General features: G+C 40.9%; 2 protein-coding genes across 2 annotated transcripts; both read left to right on the forward strand.

Annotated features, from left to right (window-relative positions):
• The first annotated feature begins 1,009 nt into the window (after window positions 1–1,009).
• Window positions 1,010–2,918, forward strand: uqcrh (ubiquinol-cytochrome c reductase hinge protein). Its single transcript, XM_084436449.1, has 4 exons — window positions 1,010–1,138; window positions 1,610–1,648; window positions 1,733–1,894; window positions 2,700–2,918. Exons 1-4 carry the CDS (start codon window positions 1,094–1,096, stop codon window positions 2,730–2,732), a joined length of 279 nt encoding a protein of 92 aa, XP_084292575.1. The 5' UTR covers window positions 1,010–1,093; the 3' UTR covers window positions 2,733–2,918.
• A 1,416-nt stretch (window positions 2,919–4,334) lies between these two features.
• On the forward strand, window positions 4,335–23,633 carry faah (fatty acid amide hydrolase). The gene is made up of 15 exons (XM_084436203.1): window positions 4,335–4,555; window positions 4,639–4,749; window positions 11,879–12,019; window positions 12,132–12,265; window positions 13,987–14,193; window positions 14,347–14,387; window positions 14,729–14,853; window positions 14,956–15,081; window positions 15,873–15,970; window positions 16,810–16,909; window positions 17,106–17,149; window positions 17,271–17,310; window positions 18,673–18,781; window positions 19,321–19,466; window positions 23,325–23,633. The coding sequence occupies exons 1-15, from the start codon at window positions 4,349–4,351 to the stop codon at window positions 23,445–23,447; spliced, it is 1,752 nt and encodes a 583-aa protein (XP_084292329.1). The 5' UTR covers window positions 4,335–4,348; the 3' UTR covers window positions 23,448–23,633.
• Window positions 23,634–24,449: the final 816 nt, after the last annotated feature.

Raw genomic sequence — 24,449 nt, forward strand, 5'->3', positions numbered from 1 at the left:
TATTTTGTGATGTGCATATGGCAGCTGAAATTTAATAAATTTAAAAAAAAAAAAAAACATTTTGTGGGGGTGGTTTTGTACTGTATGTATGTACACTAGTTTGTCATTCAATAGATGATCAGGTGTGTAGCAGGCTCCAAACAAACGCTCTGTGGAAAGTGAAAACATGATGGAAGGCTTAAAACTATCTCAAATTAATATCCATGAAAACTGCTATGATGGCACCTGGAATTTTGTTCCCTCACTGAAGCCCTCTCGCTAATTTGTGCAATTACATTACATAATCACATTCACTGCAGTGCCACAGAAAGATGTCCAGTGTGATTGGTAATTAAATTGTGTGTAGGCTAACTCCAGCTACTGTAGCCATTAGTGACATACCTGTCTGAGAAGGTTAGGCCCAGCTAGTCTCTCCTCTCATTGGTAATCTATCTTTCCTTTGAAGAGCACCTGATTTTTATTACGAACATTCCCTGTCACAATTTCCCTGGACCCACTGCAGCACTCACCCTCCCTTTCTTCCTGTCTGAGAAGGCTCAGGTGTCTGGGTCACACAGGACTGTGTGGAAGCTGTGTCAGGAGGGTACTGTAACTTCAGCACACATGTCAATGCAGATAACAGTATATCTCACCCACAGGATTATGTATAGCCATAGCATGTACAGTAGGCCTACATAATACACCCATGCCGGTATATTATCTTTATATCGTATGTTTATATCTTACAGTATGTACATGTGATATTTTAATTGTTTATTTTTTAATACATTTGCAACATTTTATAAAAAACGTTTTCACTTCGTCATTATGGAGTATTGTGTGTAGGAAAAAAATAATTTAAGGTCCCATAGCGGATTTCCCCTCATGCTTCCGCTTAGGCACTCTGTTGCGTCCTAACAATGGAGTGTCCCCTCTTGGCATTCCATACTCTTTGGTAGTATATCGTGATTCAGGCATGCGCCGTCCCGTCTAGGAAGTTTTACGCAGAGGAAGTAGGCTCACCGTGTATCACATTCCACCTGGGTGTCCTCTAACTGCGAGTACTCCAGAGTTGAAACCGGGGCACTTAGGACACGACCATCAAAACAAAAGCATGGTTTTCGAGGAGAAAATGATCTTAAACGGGGAACCTGATGAGGTACGAGTGACAATATGACAAGATAACACTTTATTGTAAATGCATCGATTGTTTACGGACCAATGTTGAGAAGCCAACTCTGTCTGGAACGTTATATTTGCTAGCCAGCGTAACATTAGCTAGTTTTAGCTGTTTACAAGCACGTTTAGCTAGCCAATCTAGCTGGCTAACGGCTGATCCAGTAGCAAAGCTAACAGGCTATTGGTTTCGATGGTTTAGACATTTAGCTGGATGGACTCTAGAGAACATTTTGGAACCATCTGTGTTTAAAAACGAGCTAGCTAGCGAATTGCCTGGATGAATAATGGTGGTCAGAGATTAGCTACATCTACAATCAGAAAAACGTGGCTACATGCCATGTCTCCGTTTCATGGAACTGTTAATTTCCAGCAAATAGACTAAGCCCCTTCAACCAGTCTGACACTGGCGTTAGCCCGCTACTTTTGCACTTAAAGCTCTCTTGTTTTGCAGGAGGAGGAAGAAGAGGAGGAGGAAGAGGAGGACATGGTGGTAAGCTTAACACCACACATCTGATCGTGTTTCGAGATGGCTAGCTAGCCAAGCTACTCAGTTGCTCTGACCTTTTTATTTTAGGACCCCCTTGAATCAGTGCGGGAGAAGTGCGAACAGTCGGAACACTGTGCCCACACCCGGGGCAGACTGGAGGCGTGCGAGGACAGGGTTGGCTCAAGGTCTGAGAGTGAGGAGGACTGCACTGAGGAACTCTTTGACTTTCTTCATGCCCGGGACCACTGTGTGCGTATTTCCTTTTGCAGCTGACATTGACCAAGGCATTGCAAGGGTACACAAGATGGCAGGGACAGACAGACTCCTGATGAGGACAGATAACTGTCATTGACAAGGTCTCCTATGCGGGGCTGTCAAACTGTCAAGACACTGGATGAGTATTCCAAAGATGTACACTCTCCCCACATTAGCCCATTGATGCCAGTGTTCAGCTGAACATGTTAGGTTCAATGACTAGAATGACACTAGAACATTTTCACCAATATCTGATATCTATATTGTATCCATCTGCAGTGCTCTGGGTAGAGTTTAAGAGAGTTGTTAAGAATCACAGTTGAGGAGTGGGCTGTGATAGTGGAGTATTATGCTCATGGATTGAAAAGAAGAAATGATTGGACCTCTGGCAATACCTTAGGTGAATGACCACATACTCTACAATGTTCTTTTTTTTTTCACTCTTGGGAATGAGACATGCATGGATTTACACAGCAGATAGTGTGGGACAAATTAAAGCCATGTCCAAAATTAACCCCATGTCCTGGGCCCTTTGCTGAAAGGTGCATGTGATTTTAGTGTATTGGACAGGTAAACCATTATAGTGACAAACCCAACCAGTTGAAGCCATATTGTGGACAAAGCAACCAACACGTTTCAAATTTGAATAGGAGTTGATTTGGGATGGGAAATAGGATTCTGTTATGCATTTTCCCCTAAAGGCAGCTTGGCTATTCTTGGGGTAAAATACATCACTCAGTGAATGTACCTCTATACCAGTCTGATTTGCATTTCACTCTACCTTTTTTTTCCCCTCTAGGTGTCACACAGAGTCTTCAACTCTATCAAGTGACTTTGCTACAGGGCCCAGTAGCACCACTGTGAGATGCCCTGCTTCAGATTTAGAATTAAATTATATAGCTTCTGTGACAAGAACATGGTTTTAAAAAGATCTCTGTATGGATCTACACTGTTATTTTGAGTATGCTGTATCTGTTCATGTGAATAAATTTAAGTGTTTAAACAATGAATAAAACTGTTGAAACAATGTTCATGTGATTGGAGTATCACCTCTTTATGTGATTGGAGTATTACCTGTTCATGTGATTGGAGTATCACCTGTCTATGTGAATCACCTGTCTATGTGATTGGAGTATTACCCATCTTAACCCTATGACCCAAGCAGTTTCTGCTCATTTTTGCTCCTGTCACATTTTTACTCACTGGGCTCATTTTTCACTGCATCTGCAAATCCTGCACCTCCAAACAGCAGAATCATGGCTTAAAGTAGGGAGAACTCTGCAATGCATTTTGTGCAGTAGACTATAACAGTTATGTCATAAATCATAAAATAAGTTCAAAAGTTGGAATTTCTTTGATAATCTTTTAACCATAATGAAGAGTTGCTATACTGTATAAGCTATACTGAATACAACATTGTTCCAAGTGCCCTCAAGTTACCAATATTGGAAAAAAGGGAGGTTCCACATGCTATATTGCACTGTTTTGAATTGAATTGATTTGTATGGATTTGTAGAGGGAGAGGTCCTGAACACTTGTCCACAGGCCTTCCTCATGAGCTATGCATAATAGCGATTTTATGGATTGTCAAAGATGACATTTCTGATCCGCGTACAGTAAGACTAATGGAATTTCTCCAAAACTACTGTAGAAATCAAATAATTGTGCATGTATTTGTAGAGGGAGAGGTCCTGAACACATCCATAGGCCTTCCTCATGAGCTATGCATAATTCAGATTTTATGGACTGTCAAAGATGAGAAAGAGACATTTCTGATCTGTGTACAGTAAGAATTTGTAATGGAATTTATCCAAGGTTACACTGTAGAAATCAAATAATTTTGCATGGATTTGTAGAGAGAGAGGTCCTGAACACATATCCATAGGTCTTCATGAGCTATGCATAATTCAGATTGTATGGCTTGTTAAAGATGAGAAATAAATTTCTGATCCGCGTACTGTAAGACTTTGCAATGGAATTTCTTTAAAACGACACTGTAGACGCCAACTATTATTGCATGGGTTTGTAGGGGTAGAGGTCCTGAATACTGTAAAAGTCAGATATATACTGTATCTGCATATTGGGGATAAGTCCTAAATTCATATACAAGTGCCATTCGGATGAGTTATCAAGAATTCAGATTTTATTGTCTACCAAATATGATGTGGGAACCGGTGAAAGGCAAGCTCTGGACATGTACTCTGATAGTTCTGACAATTTATTGCAGAACTGTTTTCGTTTTACCAGACGTTTTTTCAGCAGCTGATTTGTAGTTTTCATGTACTGTAGTCCATGATGACGAAAACGCTACATCAGCACCCCCTTCAGGCAGGTGCCATAAATTCACCTAACCGTCCCTTCTTTGCTTACCATTCTCTTTGGCGAGGGAAGTTAGCTAACTAGCTAACCAGCTAAGTTGTGCTAATATTGTGAACGTCTGCACACAGCATGGAGAGAGCGAGATATGAGCGATTTGGAGCCGAGTTGAACTGGGCAGCGATTCTGACAGCTATAGCATGTGGAACGAGCGCGTTGGTAATTCTCCTGAAATGTTATTGGCATCAGCAAATGAACAAGAAAATCCAGAAAGCAAGAATCAGAAGGGACGCAACGCTGCAGCGGGCAGAGCTTGCAGTTCGCCAGTACAAAGAGTCGGTAAGGGGGGTGACGTTAATTAATTGAGAAGTTTGCCAACTTATTGATCTTCTGGTTAGCCTGATCTATGTTTCCTCCTGTAGCACCCCGGTGAAGATACTCAAATCCTCTCCCTGTCGATGGCTGAGTTGACCAAGCGCCTGAAAGACGGCTCACTTACCCCCGAGACTGTGTTCCACTCCAGCATGGAAAAGGTAGGCTAGTCTACTACTCAACACACTTATTATGTTAATCTCTCCAACATATCTATCTTCCTTTATTCTTCTGCCGCAAACACTGGTCGCTGTCGCCTTTGCCATGTTTTGTGCATAAACTTAATTTACATTCAAACTATACAATAGACAACAATGGACTCTGCACTAACCTACACTTGAACCACCACCTGACAACACTCGGAACATTTGTAGGCTACTATGATCAGATTAGATAAGCAGATCGAGGATCATAGACGGATTATGAGATAATGGGCTCCAGGGGACTGACACGTAAAATAAAATAATATATATAGCCTAGGCTATTTATTTTCTTTTTTTTGCGTGGCGGGGAAGCTTTTATGTGTCCGTCCGTGTATTAACATTTATTTATCCAGGGGAACCTAGAACAAGGTCTCATTTTGATTATGGTGCCCTGGTTACAAAATGTTCAGAGAATATTTGAAAATCATAGAACAATACAAAAACACATTTGAATTGATAAACATGCACAAACTACGACTTCAGTTTAATTTATCACATTTTTTAATTTGCCCAATGAGACCAATGAGACGGCACAGCTGACCCAGTCTGGAGGTTTCGTCCTGATGTCGGTGACTAAATAGTCATACTTTGTCATCAAACTAGGCACGTTTTATGCTCATTTCTGGTCGGGATTTGGGGAGCGTGATAGGGGTGGCTTTTAATTAACATCCAGTTTCTTTGGCTGTAGTGCAGCAGATAATAGGCTCTATGCACCAGCTCCACTACTTCCTGAAAGTCACTTGGCACCTTTATTTCCTGTCCTATATGATTGGATTAAGTGATTAATCAGGTGTGCGGCAGACCCAGCGCACACCTGATTAATCACTTAATCCAATCATATTGGACAGGAAATAAAGAAGCCAAGTGGCTTTCAGGAAGTAGTGAAGCTGGTGCACAGAGCCTATTGCATATTTCAATAGAATCGTTCAAATGATGATGCAAGCTTGAACTTTGGCACAGATGCTCTCTAAGGGCCACTCTTTTGGAAAAGGGCGTTATAGCCACTCAACCAGGCCAGGTCCAGCCTGGCTTATGTGCCTTGGCTGGCTTGTTTCTGTGTGGGACTGGTAGGACGGTAATGTCTGATAAATAAAGATGGGTCTTGTCACCTGACACATAAGTTCCAATGCTAATCCAGCACAATGAGAGCCAGATAGCCAGTTAGCTCATGGGCTCACAACAACTAGCAGCAGCTTCCATAACATTGATGGTAGCGGTCAGTGGCTAAAGCAGTTACACTGATGATTCCTGTAATGTTAGCTATTTTGCTGCAATGGGTTCGACTTTTGTTTCTGGATAAAAGTCATGACTTGCTGTTTTGCACTTCCCTTTAGGTCAGGGTTTCCGTTAGCCGGTAATTACGATATATTAAAATCTCTCCGGTCATAATGTCTGGACAAAATAATTCCCCCTAATTGTATTAGGCCTACAATAGGCTAAAATTAAGTTTCCATATATTATGATTTTTTTTTTTTAATGAATTTTGAATATAAAAAAACAAATAGGCTTATTCATTTTGTTCTGTTAATGTGTAGGCTGCTGCCTATGCGATGAAAAAACAGCCGTAAGATAAACCTGCCTATAGGCTAGCGGGCCACCATAGCAAGCGAGAGGGAGCCCGATCGAGGTACGGAGCTTGAGGCGAAAATGCATAGGCCTATTAATATCGAATGGAAATTAGCCTATGCACGTTGTAAGTTCTTACACTTTATTTAAGTAGGCTATATTTATTTTCAAAGAGTTTTGTTCTATTTTAGCCTTTCTGATAAAAGGCCGAAATTAGGCTATAGGCCTAGCCTATGAATTCCAAACAGCGCAGTTGTAGGCCTTAAATGAAAATGTTACGAGAAGCCTACATTTGCCTAACCTATTGCACTTTTACATAAAAATGTTATATATCTAGACATGCATTGTGGCATTTCTTTATTTAGCCCAGCCCGCCTATCAGTTGTTTCTCAACAGTTATGTCCTCCTCATCCTCATAGCCTACTGCGATGTCCGTGGTTATAATGACGCTGTTTTATTGATAAAAAAGGGTAGGCTAAAACTGGAAAGAGAAATTAGTAAACACATATTACTGTCGCGAATCCCAAACCAATTAGCCTACATCCTCATCCGATTCATGCAATTGAAATAAACATTTATGTTCTAGCCTACAGTCGCAATTCAAAGGTGACTATTTTTGTTGCTGTGCAATTACATATAAGCCTACTCATGGAATCATGACAGCCTATCACACATTTAATCATACGGATGCAAAATAAGACAATAAATGGCATATAAGCTACACAACAGCCAATCACCGCGACAAACACCTATAATAGACCTAATATTATATTATAATATAATGACCGGAATTTCTCCAGTTTGTCCGGAAAAGTAGAATCTTCCCGGATACATTTTCTCTAACGGAAACCCTGCTTTAGGTGGTGAATAAGTAGATCCAAGACACAGTGGGTTATTTAGACATCTACTAGGATCTTGATATTATATGGAAATTAAAATATGAAAATAAAGTATTTGCCCTTAGATGTAAATTGTAATTAAAATGGTTCTTAGCTAAGTAACCTAAGTGTAGGCAGACTTGAAAGGTCAATTGTAATAATATCATGAATGAACATTGTAAACATAGTACTCAACAGAATGGGTACTCAACAGAATAGGTAATACTCAAGTCTTGATTGAAACTTTTCCTAAATGCTTTATTAAACATACAGACATGCACATTAAAAGTAGCCATACATTGTTATTTTGCATGTGCTCATCACTTGCTCCAGCACGCATGCGCACGGCGCGCAGACTGGCTATTCTCTGTTACGTCTGTAGGCTACACTTGCGGCTCACATTCTCTACTCTACGATCGGCTTGTTGGTGCCTGGAATATTGTGTGCAATATGCCTGAATATTTATCAGATTTTGAGGATATAGAAGATGACTTAGAATATGATGGACGGCGATCGTAGCGTAGAGAATGTGAGTCGCAAGTGTAGCCTACAGACGGAGAATAGCCAGTTTGCGCACTCTGCGCATGCGTGCTGGAGCAAGTGGGGAAGCTATTGTTTCTAAAGACGTTTCTAAAGACGTTTCTAAAGATCATATTACAGAGGCATGTGAAAAACCACAACAAGCCCTCGCTCTATGTAAGCACAACTAGCGATTCATAAAGACAGATTGATGAAAACAACCGTTTCGCGGCAGAAAATTGATTTTTTAGAAGCTGCATTCTCAGTGCCCCGTCCGCCGCCATTACATGGATATACTTGGCTCGCACTGGATTTTAAATTTCTTCTACAGGCCTCCGAATTACACCAAAGTTATCTCGGTGAGTCAAACGTCTTATAATATGCCGTAAATAAGGTCCAGGTTGTCAAAAACGAGCATTCTCCTTTAATACCTACTGGAGAAAAACATCCTCTCTTAATCCCTTCACTTTAAACTTAAGACATAATTACATACATGCAGGGGTCAAAATTAACTTTTTAGCTCACCAGCCAAATGTCTGGTAGATGAAAAATTTTACCCGCCAAACCTTTTTTCCCCAGCCAAAAATAACATTTATATAAAGCCTTTTTTGTGTAGCGTAGACATACAGTACATTTAATCTGCATAATAACATGATGGTGGTGAATAAAAACAGTGGTCAGAGCAGATTCCTGGTACCACAGCAATCCTTTCCTTGAACTCAGTCCCCAACAGAATACACCATTAAAGTAACATTCCTAATATATTCTTTGACCACAAAAATCTGGATTCTGACAAACATTGACTTATTTGAAATTTACACAGACAAAATGAACATTCGACAAAAATGACGGCCATCTTGGAAAGGGTACCCCTCTTGAATTTTTACTGGCCATCCACTGTTTCCAAAAGAGTGGCCCTTAGAGAGTATTTGTGGCACATTTTATGCTTGCATCGCCATTTGAACACAGTGACAAGAACATACGACAGGAATGGCAGCCATCTTATTTCGTAATTTTCGTATCGTATTTTTGCCAAAATGTATGCTTGCATCACCATTTCAACGATTGACATAAGCAACACTCGAACGTAATGGCAGCCATCTTGAAAAATGGTCGCCATCTTGAATTTGAGTGGCTAATGCCTTTTTCCAGAAGAGTGACCCTTAAAGAGTATTTGTGCCAAATTTCATGGTTGCATCACCATGTGAACGATTTTTTCAGTTATCCGCTGAACTACTAATCTTCTCTAGTTTCGGTAAAGCCACTGCCCATGAATAGGCCTACACCAGCGTGGCTTCTTTGTTTACTAGTGGAAGTGGCTATGTTACCGCCCACTCTGTAACTGTAGCCTATAAAACCAGACAACGTTTGGTGATAACAATTTAGCTTACTTTGTAGCTCAAAGTGTCCTCTAAACAATTCCGGTTTTCCGGCATTGTGTCGGTTTTAAACTGGGTTGCTAATTTTGAAGATACCGCTGCCATTTGGAATCCTGGAGGGGGGCTGTGTTAAAATCCGTGTACTTTTGTGCCAATCGATTTTTCTTTTGAAAACCCAACACCGGAAAAGCGCTAATTCGTTTTTTTTCATTGTTTCATCGTTTTCGAAAATAAAGAAAACGGAACAAAGGAGCCATATATCGTCTTTTGTTCTCATGATCCAAGAAGAAAAACAGATACCCAAATTATTCAGATTGTTTATTTGCTCATTCCGTTTTTCATCTTTCCATTTTATATTCAAGCAATAAACCACGAGATGCCGTGTGTTATAGTGATTTTATAACAGCTAGGGGGCGTTGTTAGCCACGACGCGAAGCGGATAACTGCTTTACAGTCTTGGGAAAACATGTTTTAAACTGACAAACATCATATGTGTAGGTCATGGCACAATTCAAAAGGGATAAAGAAATTATTTGTTTATCGCCATTGACTACCGTACATATTTTTTCTGTGTTAAGGTCCCATGGGACAGCTCTTCCTCTTCCTTAGGCACTCTATTCATCCACCTAGCATATAAATGGCAATATCTTGTGACTAACCATAGTATTGGCATATAAACTACGGCTGTCAAATAAATATTTGAGCTTCGACTAGTCATCGACATGTAGCCTGGTACGTCCATCCCGTTCTTGCGAGCTCACATTCTGTTTCACTAACGCAGAACGGTCTGGCCTTCGCCTCCTCCAGAGCGATTATGCCAAAATCCAGACCATACCGGGCCAATTAGGGACTGTGTTTTAACTGCTGTTCCACCCCACAGTGGAAAGCATCCCCTGATTTGTTCGTGTCCCTGCCGCTCACTAAACAAACATGGCGGCTCCCGAAGCAACGAGTGGTAACGTTAACGTTAGAAGAATAAACGCAGCTATAAGTGCAGTTATTGCAGAAATAGACTTAATCACAACACTTAAACAAGAACAAGAGTATGCACTAGCAGAGTTTCTCGGTGGAAAAGACGTTTTTGCTGTTCTTCCGACTGGATTTGGCAAAAGTTTGCTGAACGCTCATTGGCTGAAGGTGTTTGTCTGTCAAGGCAAGTACCCCCTCCCACATAATCGCTCTCTATGGGGCGAAGGCCAGACCGATATTGCGGAGCGAAGCAGTGAGCTCGCTAGATCGGGATGGTCATACCAGGCTAAAAACCATGTGCAATCGATCTTGAAAATGTATTCGATTAGTAGGCTACCGCAAAGCAGCGCGCGTCACACAGCCTCCCGAGTCCCGCCCATCTACTAATCACGCCAAAACACATTACGTTAGTATTTATTCTTTTCAACATGGACAAAAAACAGCCAACAGTACAGTGCATTTTCTGCCGTAGCTTGGATGCTAGATTATCCACATGAGACTTGTAAGAGAGTTTATCGTCCAGCCATAAACCAAGGTATTTATATTTAGTGACTCTCTCCATTCTTGACCCGTCTGCCGCAGTTAAGTGGAGTTTATCATAGTCAATAGCCCTGGCTCTAGAGAACAGCATAAACTTAGTTTTGCTAGAATTAAGAACTAGTTTGAGATTGGTGAGGGCTGTTTGTAGCACATTGAAGGAAAGCTGCAGATTCTTAATGGCATCATGAATAGTATCCGTAATACAATACACAGTTGTATCATCCGCATATAAATGTGTGTGACAGCCAGACAGTGACGTAACAATGTCATTAATATAAATGGTGAACAGGACAGGACCCAATACCGAACCTTGGGGCACACCCTTAGCTAGAGGGAGGAAGACTGATTGAATGTTATCCGATTTCACACATTGACGTCTCTCCAACAGGTAATCTCGAAACCATTCACACGCACCGGCATCCATGCCAATACCAGCTAATCTCTTCAAAAGTAGATGGTGATCAACCGTATCAAATGCTTTAGAAAGATCTACGAAGAGCGCAGCACTTTTCCTATTGTCTAATGCTGTCATCACATCATTCAAGACCAGAGTAGTGGCTGTGATGCTTAGCTCTAAATCCAGATTGATGAATACTTAGCACTGAGTAACTTGAGAGGAATTGTTTTAATTAGTTATTTACCAAGGTCTCTAGGACTTTGGCCAGGCATGGTAACTTGGAGATGGGGCGATAGTTGTCCAAGCTGTCCCTATCACCTCCTTTGTGCAATGAAGTCACCCTTGCTGATTTCCATACTAAAGGGAATTTGTTAGACATGATAGAGAGATTAAAAATATTTGTTAGTGACATGCTAATTAAAGGGGCCGCCAGTTTTATAAAAAATGAGTCTAACTTGTCCTCACTATAATCGCCGGTCCTCCTTTTCTCTCTTGATTTGGACATATGGATCATAAGTCAACCTGCCAGCTCTGCTCAAGAGATTATTCATAGCATGTTACCAGCCTGAAAAACAAGTAATGCCCTAGTTTACTTTGCATCAATCTGTTTCAGGCATTATTTTGCTAATGAACGCAAAATAGTTTAGAAGCAATTTTGCACTGCTTCTAAAACTACCAGAAAGCATTAACAGTTTACAAAAGGCAACCTGTCTGATGAAAGATTTTGTGTGTGTGCAGCAGTACTGTAAGAGACAAATAGCCTACTAGAATAGGGTTCACCATGGCCTCTGGTAGAGAGTGACTCCATGCTGATTGACTCCATGCTGTTTTCTCAATAGACCTTGGAGGTAAACAGGAGACTGAACTGCTGCACTGAGATTCTACTGGAGAGTTTTGACCAGCTGAAAAATCTTGGCTCCCAAAAGGAAGGTCTCCTTTACGGAATCCCCATCAGCATCAAAGACAATCTGGGATACAAGGTACCAAAGTGTAGAGGCATGTGAAAAGGATCTGCCTCATATGTACACTGTTGTGATCTCATGATTATACAGTAGCCCACTTTCTTTCTGCCTTGGCTGCTTGTGTGTCCAGGGTCATGACTCCACGTGTGGCGTGCTGTGTAAGCTGAACCAGCCTGCTCCGGAGGACAGTGTTGTGGTTAAGGTGCTGAAGAGACAAGGAGCCATTCCCTATGTGAAGACCAACGTTCCCCAAGGCCTTCTTAAGTAAATCATTGCTTACTTGTCAGCACAGAATCTCAGTTCCAACTCGATTTCAAAGACAAGAAGCTCACCGAGGGGGTAAATGGTGTCCGTTGGTGTTCTGACATCAAATTCGCCGCAAAGTATGAATCCTGTAGGGTTTTATTGATCATTTTATGAAATCCATTGACTTGTATTGACGTGACCGTTGTAGATGTGTAGATCAATCTGCAGAGGGGATTCAGGAAGTGGAACTACTTACCGTAGCTATTGTTATTGTTTATGTTGCTAGGCTACCTAGTTTGCGGAAGTTTACACACGTATGTGCTGCGACTAAATAGTTCTATGCTAAATATTTTAAAAAGCCTTTCCAGATGATCTAGAATCTTAGTTTATGGTGAATTATATGTCAGAACGCCAACTAACACCTCGGTGAGTTTCTTGTCTTTGAAATCGAGAGTTTAACATGTTTTTGAAGGATTTTTCAAGGTGCCCACCCACATCCATTGTATGACCAAAACGGTGGTAGAGCAATTATCAGACTTTCTCAAAAGTGCTAGTTTTGTCAACGTTTTGATCTGAACCATTGTATATGATCGTAAGTAACCTTAAAACAGTGCTAAACATGCATTTCCCCATTACTACTCCTTTAAAAAGCAGCTCCTTTAAAAAGTTATTGAAATTCTGCTCATTGATTCAGAGAGCATAGTATTAAGTAGAATGTCAAAGGTACTGTATGATGCGTTAAGCAGTTAGACCTCACTTCCTGTTTATGTGGTGTTGTGTTGTCCTTGAGTGGCGGCCAAGTTAAATTGTGCTTACTGACCCATAGGTAGGATGCATATTAAGTAGAATGTCAAAGGGATGATGCATTGAGCAATTAGACCTCACTTCCTGTTTTCCTGGAGTGTTACATTGTGCTTACTGTCCCTTAGGAAGCATGCATATTAAAGTTCAGGTAGTTTTGGAGATAGAGCCTCATTTAATACTTACCCATAATTGATTGATGCAGAACATCTTCAGCTGATTCAATGCTGTCTCTCATTCTGGCGTTAGCGGCATGCTAATGCTAGCGCAATGCAGTAGAAACAGCTAGTATTCAAAGAAAACGCAGTGCACCCAAATCAAATATGAGGCGGTCTGTCGGGGGCTCTTAAGTTTTTATACCATCATTTTTGAAGTCCAACTATCATATATAGCTAAACTGAATAGAGTTTAAACTGTTTCTAGCTTAAACAATGGGAAAGTAGATACGTAGGTGCCACAAAAAGTGACAGGAATAATATGTATGCAGAAGAACTATAGTGTGACCAAGTAGGGAGAGGAGTCGCTGGAGCACTCGGCTATTAGTGCCTTTTATTAAGGTGCAGTATAAACGTGACGTTTCGATGTCAGTACATCTTCATCAGGTCATGTGAGTCAAGTTGACCTGATGAAGATGTACTGACATCGAAACGTTGTTACGTTTATACTGCACCTTAATAAAAGGCTCTAATAGCCGAGTGCTCCAGCGACTCCTCTCCCTACTTGGTACCACTGATGTCCCACTCCTGAGAAGCACCGGCCAGCCTGCTACAGCTGAAGCGCGGCGAGACCCCTGTTTCATGAACTATAGTGTGATTTGTATTCTGCAATCAATCACACTAATACATCTGAGAGTGTTTACAGAAAGCTGCATCACATACTTGACATGGCTTAGATTGACCATGTGACCGTAGCCAATTTATCTTTCTCTCTGAATCTAGCTATGACTGCAGCAACCCTATATATGGGCAGACTCTCAACCCCCAAAATCTTGAGAAGACATCAGGCGGTTCCTCCGGTGGGGAGGGGGCTCTTATCGGAGGAGGGGGCTCTCTGCTGGGTATTGGCACCGACATTGGGGGCAGCATCCGTATCCCATCATCCTTCTGTGGGATCTGTGGTTTAAAGCCCACATCCAATAGGCTGAGGTGAGTGTGGCTGTTAATGGAATCTAGGTCTCGTGGGTAAATTACTACCACAGTAATAACAGAGTTGTTTTGTGCATGTCATTGACCTCGGGTAAATTATTTACTCTGTCAGTATTTTGGGTTACATATTGACTCTTGTCTTTGTTTTATTAGTTTACGAGGTGCTAGCTCCTGCAGCAAGGGACAAAAGTCAGGTACGGTGAAATTTAGATGAGATGATACTGGTATTTTCACATTTGCCTTGACAATTTGAGTAAAGTCAGAGCGAATCGGGAGAATGTTAGTGAATGCTTCCAACCTACAAATCACAGCTAAAGTGGACCAGGCAGAGATCTGAGTCCTCACTCGAAAATAGGGTCAGTGAAAGTACAAAGAGAATAAAGTTATTAAAGTCCACTTTTAATTCACTTTAAAAGGTACTGAGTTTGGTTCTTTGAAAGATGATAATATTTGAATGCACAATTGTCTAGCTACAGGTGTATATGCCCCAGTGTCAGTGAGACTAACAGTACTGTTTGTGTTGCTCCTTGTGTAGTATTGTCAAGCCTTGGGCCCATGGCGAGGGATGTGGACAGCCTGGCCTTGTGTATGCAGGCGCTGCTGTGTGACCACATGTTTTCTCTGGACCCCACTGTGCCGCCCATCCCATTCAACCAGCAGGTGTGCTCATTGAAATACCAACAAAATGTGTGCATGTTCCAACCACTAGCCCCTAACCACCCCTCAGGAATTAAGCTGTTTTCGTTTATGTATATCTTCCAGGTGTACATGAGTTCCAAGCCCCTGAGGATTGGTTACTATGAGAATGATGGCTACCAGCTGCCGTCTCCTAGCATGGGCCGAGGACTGGGGGAGACCAAGGCCCTGCTGGAGAAAGCAGGCCACACAGTACGTCTACAACACACCACTGTCCTGCCACCCCAGCATTCGGTCTCCAGGCAAAATGCTGGATTGGGCACCTTTATTTACCAAATGTATAATTACCTTTATTCATCAAATTTATTATGATCTGTATTTATCAAATGTATTATTACATGTATTTATCAAATTTTTTATTACCTTTATTTATCAAATGTATTATTACCTGTATTTATCACATTTATTATTACATTTATTTATCAAATGTATTACCTTTATTTATCAAATGTATTATTGCCTGTATTTATCACATTTCTTATTACCTTTATTTATCAAATGTATTATTACCTGTATTTATCAGATTTATTATTACCTTTATTTATCAAATGTATTATTACCTTTATGTATCAAATGTATTATTACCTTTATTTAGCAAATTGATTTACCTTTATTTAGCAATGTATTATTACCTTTATTTAGCAAATGTATTATTACCTTTAGCAAATGTATTATTACCTTTAGCAAATTTATTATTACCTTTATCAAATTTATTATTACCTTTATCAAATGTATTATTGCCTTTATCAAATGTATTATTATCTTTATTTATCAAATGTATTATTACCTTTATCTATTATTACATTTATCAAATGTATTATCTTTATCAAATTTATTATTACCTTTATTTATCAAATTTAGTTTTTACTGTGATGTTTATTTTGGCAGCGGTGGCAGCTCCCTTTGAGTGAGCAAACCTTTATAGAGTATGTTTGTCTCCCTCTCTCTCTCTCTCTTTCTCTCTCTCTCTCCTCCACATGCAGTTGGTTCCCTTTAATATCCCCAGGTTAACCTACGCCATGCATCACCTCATTCTCAGAGGCCTCCTTGGAGACGGAGCCACCACCCTGCTAAGCAACCTGTGAGTGCACGGACAAACAAGCATGAGTCACCTCCTTATGAACAGGATGGAATGAACTAGGATAAAGAAGCAATAACTCATGAGAGGGTGTGGCATATGGCCAATATACCACAGGTTGTGCTGCAGTCATAGATACAACATTCATATAACGATTACATTATCGGGAAACATTTATGGGATGAATACCGACTATTTCAGTGTCTTAATATCGATTTTACTGAACTCCGCCGAGAAAGGTAGCTCCTTAAACTATCACGTTGCTATGGACTTTCAAAGCGACGAACAATGAGCCCTAGCAACCAAACTAATGCTCCTGACCAACCTAGCTAGCCATGAACGAAGTGTAGCCTACCTTTGACCAGCCTAGCTAGCCATGAACGAAGTGTAGCCTACCTTTGCTGTGCAACTGTGTGTTGCAAAAGTGGTGACGATAAACCAGAGTGGTAGGCTGCAGGGCAGATAGAACAACTCAAAATTGACATTCAATGTTTCCATTTTTCTTGAGGAGAAACTGTAATGTAACCAGCAGACCATTACGCAATGGAACTAACGTTTTTACAGGCAGTAATAAGTAATATTTCACATAGAACGACAAAGAGGCTTTGCCGGTGGTATATGGCTCTTAACGGAACTACCCATTGTATAAAATAGCATTATTTCAACATCAGTATCCTCACTAACCACAGGGTTGCCAACTTTGCACAACTAGCCAGTGAGAGATTTTGTCTTCACATGTATTCACACACATGAACACAAGACTATAAACTGACAGCTGATGTTTCAGTGTGAGACCGAGGCAATAACTCCTCAACTAGGCAGTGAATTGTTTGTCGTTTAAGGGAGGGAGGGCCAGTAGATCCGAGTCTGAGGCCTCAGATTCTCCCATACTCTCTACCTCGCTTTGTGAAGAAGACCCTCTCTGTTCTGCTCAAACCACTGGTGAGTGTTCCATCCTTCCCCCGGATCCACAAATCAATATCCAAGCATCCATGAGTTCCAGTGTCATTTGGTTTATTATTATCACAGATATTTATTTTGTGCTGTATAATTTCCTGGAGTTTATGCAAACTCTACCCCTGCTGATTTTGTTTGGATCAGGTAGCTAAACCACCGTGTCTTTGTTTTTCTCTCCTAGTTTCCTCGCATAGCTGCCTCTTTGGAGGGCCTCTGTGGGGTCAGGTGAGAAGGGTCTAGAAACTTCCGTGTCCTCAGATTAGCTCTACCGATGGAGTTCCATTGTTTCCATCTGTTGCCATGGTATGGAATGTAATCATGTATCTGTTATTGCACATTTCACCAGCTCTGTAACAGCCCTCTGGAAACAGCACGCTGCTGTGGAGGTACTGTAATTGAAGATTTCTAATGATCTATGAAGTGTTATGAACCTCAATAGTATACTGTAGGAATTTCTGTCAGCATATGACCACATACTTGTTCTGTGCTTGCCAAATTTTAAAATCTTAGATCTTTAGATTTGGAAATATGAGATTAATTATCTTGTTTTAAAAGTTATTTACTAGTTTCTTTCTTATTTCTAGACTCAAACCAGGTTATTTTAAGATTTCTTATCAAGTAAAATTATCTTGCAGCATGGACAGATAATTCCGCTAGTATTAAAGAAGTAGTAAAGGGAAAATCATGTTTAGCACTGTTTTAAGGTTACTTATGATCATATACAATGGTTCAGATCAAAAAGTTGACAAAACTAGCACTTTTGAGAAAGTCTGATAATTGCTCTAGCACCGTTTAGGTCATACAATGGATGCGGATGGGCCCCGTGAAAAATCATTCAAAAACATGTTAAACTCTCGATTTCAAAGACAAGAAGCTCACCGAGGTGGTAATTGGTGTCCGTTGGTGTTCTGACATCAAATTTGCCGCAAAGTATGAATCCTGTAGGGTTTTATTGATCATTTTATGAAATCCATTGACACGACCATTGTAGATGTGTAGATCAATCCGCAGAGGGGATTCAGGAAGCGAAACTACTTACGGTAGCTATTGTTTATGTTAGCTAGGCTAGCTAGTTTGCTCACTACTCACGCTACTCTTTCGCTCACAGACAAGGAAGCCCTAGGCTACAGTTCAGAAAATACTTATCAAAATGGCTGATCTTGAAGAGTATGAATTTGATCGCGAGGAATTAGACTTTGATGGCAGCGCTTATCGTTTCGAGCCTGAATATAATGAGGAGGAACTAGAGCAAAGTTCAAGCATTCAAGTTTACACACGTATGTGCTGCGACCATATAGTTCTATGCTAAATATTTAAAAAAGCCTTTCCAGATTAACTAGAATCTTACTTTATTGTGAATTATATGTCAGAACGCCAACTAACACCTTGGTAAGTTTCTTGTCTTTGAAATTGACAGTTTAACATGTTTTTTGAAGGATTTTTTCACGGTGCCCACCCACATCCATTGTATGACCAAAACAGTGGTAGAGCAATTATCAGACTTTCTCAAAACTCTCAAAACAACTTTTTGATCTGAACCATTGTATATGATCATAAGTAACCTTAAAACAGGGCTAAACATGATTTTCCCTTTACTACTCCTTTAAGTGAATTCTCCTCAAATTCAGTATTTATTTTGTGTATTTTAACTAATGTTTTTACAGTGTAATAGCTCTGTGCTCGGCTTCTAACATTTGAATATGCATATGTATATCAAGTAATTTGTGGTCAATTTTCTGTGTCCAAAGGACTACACCCATGAGTTTATAGCCGAGTGGAAGAAGTGTGAGATGGATGTGCTGCTCTGCCCCATGCTGGGACCAGCCTACAACTTCCTCTACTGTGGAAAGATCACCTGTATGGTTCCTCATCTCTCCGCTGTCTGCAAACTGTACAGTATTGATTGGAGTGGACATTTCTCACAACATTGTCTTACTGCCCAGAATATCTGTCCTAAGGGAGATTGTCATCACTTTTGGTTTTGTAGTTGTGCTTCAGATGTCTTGTCCCAGAGCCATGACGTATACCTCCACTTGATGTTATGACTTTTTGTAGTCAAACCCATGGTTTCAAAGTATAATAAACAGGTAGTGTTGTAATAGTTGCACGTTAAAGTCGAAGTCAGTTTTGTCACAACTAGGACTGGAATGAGGAGCTGATTAGCACCGATAAGATACTGTAAGGACATTGATTACAAGATTTCCAATGTACCTGTACTTGTTACAGATGGACAATAAACGTTCTATTCCATTCATACAAGTATGATGTGCAGTGAGATGTTACTCTGTCCTAAGTTATGCAAGTTAAATGAAATGTTACTAAGTAAAATAAAATACTTTTCCTCTCTTTCTTAAAAATAAAATACTTTTTCTCTCTTTCTCACTCTCTCAATCCAGGTGCACTATCCTACACCATTCTATACAATCTCCTCAACTTCCCTGCTGGGGTGGTGACTGTGTCCACGGTAACCGCAGAGGATGAGGAGGAACTCCGGCACTACAAGGGGAACTTCGGTGATCCTTGGGACAAGCTCTTCAAAAGGGTATGGGTAGACACTCAAATATGTCCTTTGATCCAGGGCCTTATTGCATAGACGTTAAATGACATGTTCAAATGTGACCTCCATGTACTGTATACTGACCTAGGCGCGGATTCCCAAAACACTTGGCCTTCCTCTTAAGATTAAGACTCCCCTGTTATTTACTGCCTTTCCAACCAGAAAAACATTGTGGTCTCAGGACACTATGCTTATTGTATGAGTGGGGAACAAAGGCTTTTATGTTTTCTGCACCAACTGCATGGTATAGCCTGCTAAATTAACTTAAACTCCAGAATCTAGTCAATGTGTCTGGAGGAGGCCTGTGTCTGTACTCGAATGACAGATGGTGCCTCCCTGGACACATCACGGTGAAACGGACTGTCTCAGACCCAGATATTGAGCTCTTGGCGGTGAGTTGCCGGCCATACTACTTGCCTCGTGAGATTTCCCACGTTATTGTCTTGTTGGTTTATATACCCCCGACTGCTAACGCAAAATCGGCAAAAAACACTATATATAGCATTACTCATGAACTGCAGAGCGGCTCGCCTGACGCACTGGTGATTGTAAACGGTGACTTCAATCACTGTTCGCTCTCCTCCGCTCTGGCATCGCTCAAACAACTTGTCACCTGCCCCACCAGGAATGACCGAACAATTGATTTGTTTTATTGTAATATGAATTATATTATATTAATATTAAGGACAGTTACCTATCGCACCCACTACCTCCCTTGGGACAATCTGACCACAATCTAGTGTCTCTGAGCTCTAAATACACCCCGATGCAGGCAGCCTGCTACTACTGGAACTGTGCGGGAATGGTCAGACGAGGCTAGCGACAAACTACAAGGGGAGCTTGATTGTACTGACTGGTCTATTTTCTTTGGGGACAGTGATGCGTTCTGTAGAATGACCGACTATATTAACTTTTGTTATGAGAAAGATATTCCCTGTAAAACTGTCAAATGTTTTTCAAACAACAAACCTTGGGTGACTAGGGAGGTGAAGGTTTTTATTAACAGGAAAAAGGCTGCTTTTGCCAGTGGAGAAAGGGAAAGCATTAAAGCTGCCCAGAAAGACCTGAAATGTGCTACCAGGCAGGCAAAAAGGGTGTATAAACAGTAAGGCTGTGTGGGTAGTCTGAAGCTTATAACTGGCTGTGGTGTCACCAGAGAGGGCCTACAGGAGGAGGGGGTCACTCCTAATGTGGTCAACTCTTTCTTTGCCAGATTTGACAAGCATGACTTCTCTAGGGAACAGGCTCAGGTCACCTTATCCCTACAGCAGAGAGACAGTGATAGCTCACTCTCTCCGATCACCATCACAGTTGACCAAGTTCTCCATCAGTTGGAAGAGAATTAAAACCAGCAAGGGAGCAGGTCCTGATGGTGTTCACCCCTGTGTTCTAAGAACTTGTGCGGATCAGCTGTGTGTTGTGTTTCATTATATTTTCTGTCTTTTACTTTCTGTGCCAAGATCACTTGTAACATCCAGACTACCTATTGTATGGAAAACCTCCTGTATTATACCTGTCCCTAAGAAGACAAAGGGGCGTGTCCAAGAGCTAAATGACCTGAGACCGATAGCGTTGACTTCTCAAGTCATGAAATGTTTTGAGAGGACTATACTAGAGCCTCTCTCTTTGCAGGTCCACCCCTATCAGGACTCCCTCCAGTTCACATATAGGAAAGCACTAGGGGTTTATGATGCACTACTGAACATGCTTCACCATATAATAACGGTTTATTACCATTCATGCCAATAAAGCTTATTTGATTTGATTTGATATATAGTCATCTTGAGAAGGCATCTAGCTATATTCATATTACATTCTTTGACTTCTCAAGTGCATTTAATACAATTCAGCCCCATCTGCTGGCCTCCAAATTGATTAACTGTAACCTCCATAGTGCAACCATAGAGTTGCTGATGGACTATTTAATTGACAGGCCTCAGTATGTCAGACATACCAGCAGGACCTCTGACATCCTGTTCACTAAAACTGGGGCCCAAAAGGGAACTGTCTTAGGGCCCTTCTTGTTCTCTCTATATACAGCCGACTAGGCTGTATGAATAGGTGTAACGACGATGGCTGCTTTCTTCAAAAATATGCTGATGACTCTGCTCTGGTTGGCCTCATAATAAATTGTGATGAGATCAGCTAAAGAGAGGAGATTGACAAATTTGTCAAATGGTGTGACGAGAACCACCTAATCCTGAATGTCGGTAAAACTAAGGAGTTAATTATTGACTTCAGGAATAAGAAAACGAAAACCAAGCCTGCCCCACTAATCATCAATGGTAACCTGATTGAGAACGTATCATCATATAAATATCTTGGTGTACACATGAGGGCCTGAACTGGAAAAAGAACAGCAATGCTGTGGTTAAAAAGGCCCAATCCAGGCTGTTTTTTCTCAGAAACCAGATATTTTGATGTGGGCAGGAGTCTCCTGAATATGTTCTACCAAAGAATCATGGCCAGTGTTTTGTTCTATGCCATTGTATGCTGGGGCAACAGCATCACGGCCGATGATAAGAACAGAGTAAACAAGCTAATCAAAAAGGACGGATCTATTATTGGTTGCCCACTAGATCTTCCTGAGAATATCATGGAAGTCAGAACCAGGAGAAGGCTGAAGGCCATACTTGACCATGAGGACCATCCTCTGCACGGTGTGTTAAGTGGTCTGAGGTGCTCATTTAGTGGCCGGCTGCTATTGCCGAAGTGCTCTACTGAGCGCTTTAGGAAATCCTTTGTGCCTATGGCCATTAGGCTACTTAACAGTATACATGGGCGGTATGTATAGGCCACTTGAGAGAGTGTTTTTTATTTTATTTTACATATTGCAGATTGTTATTTTAGCGACTGTACATTTGTGTTCTTTGTGATTGTGTTTTACCATTTCCTTGATGCCCCAGAGGAATGCGACTTGGGAATGTGGATGTTTGTGGTGTGTGTGTTTGTGTGTGTGTGTGTGTGTGTGTGTTGCACTTCGTAGTGTTTTTGTATTTTATGTGATGCTGACTATTTTAATTTCCTCGGAGGAGGATCAATAAAGTAATCAACAACATCTAGTCACTCTAAATGAACGTAAAGGCATCATGAAATCTATAGAAATGGACTCTATTGATAATTGTAATTGTTTTAATTGAAATAGGATTATACTGTAGCTCCCCTGCCCTTTTACTGTATGGTACTTTTGACCTGATCTATTGTTTTTAATGTGACAGTACTGTATGGAACTTGTACTGCTGCTATTCTTGGCCAGGCTGCTCTTGAAAAGAGATTTTAAATGGGTCTAAACCTGGTTAAATAAAGTTTAATGAAATGTTCACCCATAGAACTACCTAAACTAGTCAGTACCATTCCTCAAGTCGCCCAATTTCTCTTCATATGATTTGGGGACAGGCTATCATGTTATCTCTGGCTGTTTTTAAATAGCATTTAAATTTAAAATAGCCTTTATTAATTAGCACTTACAGCAACACAGTCTATAGACTGCATTGTTTGAATATCTAGGGCCTAGATGGAAGTATAACCTTGTTGTTAATAAGACTGCCAGGTAGCTTTTAGCACCATGGGAAGGACAGCTCCCATAAGACTGTATTTAGGATCCACTTTCTGGACGCTGTATGAGCTGGTTTGGGAAAAAGCCATTACTCTAATGTTCATAAAGAGCGATGCATCATTAGACCCTTAGGTGCAATGTCACCTGGAAAGTTGGTTCAGTTCATCATTGAATCTTGCATTACTGTGTAATTCCACTGTAGACCATTAGATGGCGGCAGTAGCCTGCCCAAGGTGCTTGGATATCCTTGGTGCTGGTTTAGGGCTGAGCTCTGTGTGTGTCTGCAGGCGGTGAGCGGTGCTGAGGGGCTGCCGGTGGCCGTGCAGTGCGTGGCTCTGCCCTGGCAGGACGAACTCTGCCTGCGCCTCATGAGGGAAGTAGAGCAGCTGACCAGGGATAACAGGAAGTGAAGAAGAAGAATGAGAGTATGTTGTGTTTTACTCCCGGAGACAACCCTGTGTTATGTTTTACTCCCATGTATGCTGTGCCTTGATGATTTGGTGATTAATGTGAGGCAACTTGAAGTAAAGAAGTAAGGGAAAAAAAAAAAACTGAAGATGATAGAAAAGAAAAAGGCCTGCACATCCACGATGCCAGGGGTTCCCAACCTTTCTTCCCCAGAGCCCCCCACTTACACCTGATGTAATTTCCCCCCCCCCCAAATCACTGTGAACGTCCAGTCTGTGTATGTGTGTATGTGCGCAAATTACATCAGGTGTAGTTAGTAGTAGTTAGTGTACAATGAAGCGCTTCGCCAATGTAGCAGTAATATTAATGTTGACACGATTCATAGTCTCTGATTAATGTGTTGAATTTATATGGTATTGTAGTGCCGTAAATACAAGGCTTTTTGGCCTTTCATCAGATATAGTCATGTATTTTGTTAAAATTGCTGTGTGACATGTCAATAACATGATTCTTTGACAAATATTTGTCTAGCTAATATTAAGGCCTCAAATTGTTGGCGCCCCCCTAAGGGGGGCCTGGACCCCAGGTTGGGAAACCCTGCACTATGCAGACCAGGCGCAGGACAGACCGCAGTGCGAATGAGAAAAAGAGTAGAGTCCGCACACTGGAGCATATAGAAAAATTGAATGATCCCAATAGTTTATTGAATTGACGTTTCGATCTTGTTCCTTATTTGGAACAACAATCAAAAGCAGTTCAATGTGTCTTATTAAGAAGGCAATACATTGAAAGACTTAAAGGAAAGCAAATTCATATTGCATGAATATTCTTTTTAATGATATAGGTACATTTACACTTTTTGACCGGTGCTTTTAATACTTGTATAGCAATATTTTTAACCAAAATGGACATGTGATGCACAAGGACTGTTGAAGGAATCAGAAATTATGTAAAATTAAGTAAATGGGTGTGCATTTTCTGTTTTTTTTTGTCTAAAGGTGATA

Source organism: Borostomias antarcticus, assembly GCF_949987555.1.
Source record: "Borostomias antarcticus genome assembly, chromosome: 3".
Taxonomy (NCBI): domain Eukaryota; kingdom Metazoa; phylum Chordata; class Actinopteri; order Stomiiformes; family Stomiidae; genus Borostomias; species Borostomias antarcticus.

Coding starts and splice junctions, on each gene's coding strand:
- uqcrh (XM_084436449.1), top strand. CDS start 1,094: ATGGTTTTCGAGGAGAAAATGATCTTAAACGGGGAACCTGATGAG. Junction 1,139..1,609: donor TAAACGGGGAACCTGATGAG/GTACGAGTGACA, acceptor CTTGTTTTGCAG/GAGGAGGAAGAAGAGGAGGA. Junction 1,895..2,699: donor TTCATGCCCGGGACCACTGT/GTGCGTATTTCC, acceptor TTTCCCCTCTAG/GTGTCACACAGAGTCTTCAA.
- faah (XM_084436203.1), top strand. CDS start 4,349: ATGGAGAGAGCGAGATATGAGCGATTTGGAGCCGAGTTGAACTGGGCA. Junction 14,388..14,728: donor CAGCAAGGGACAAAAGTCAG/GTACGGTGAAAT, acceptor CTCCTTGTGTAG/TATTGTCAAGCCTTGGGCCC. Junction 18,782..19,320: donor CTACTGTGGAAAGATCACCT/GTATGGTTCCTC, acceptor CTCTCAATCCAG/GTGCACTATCCTACACCATT.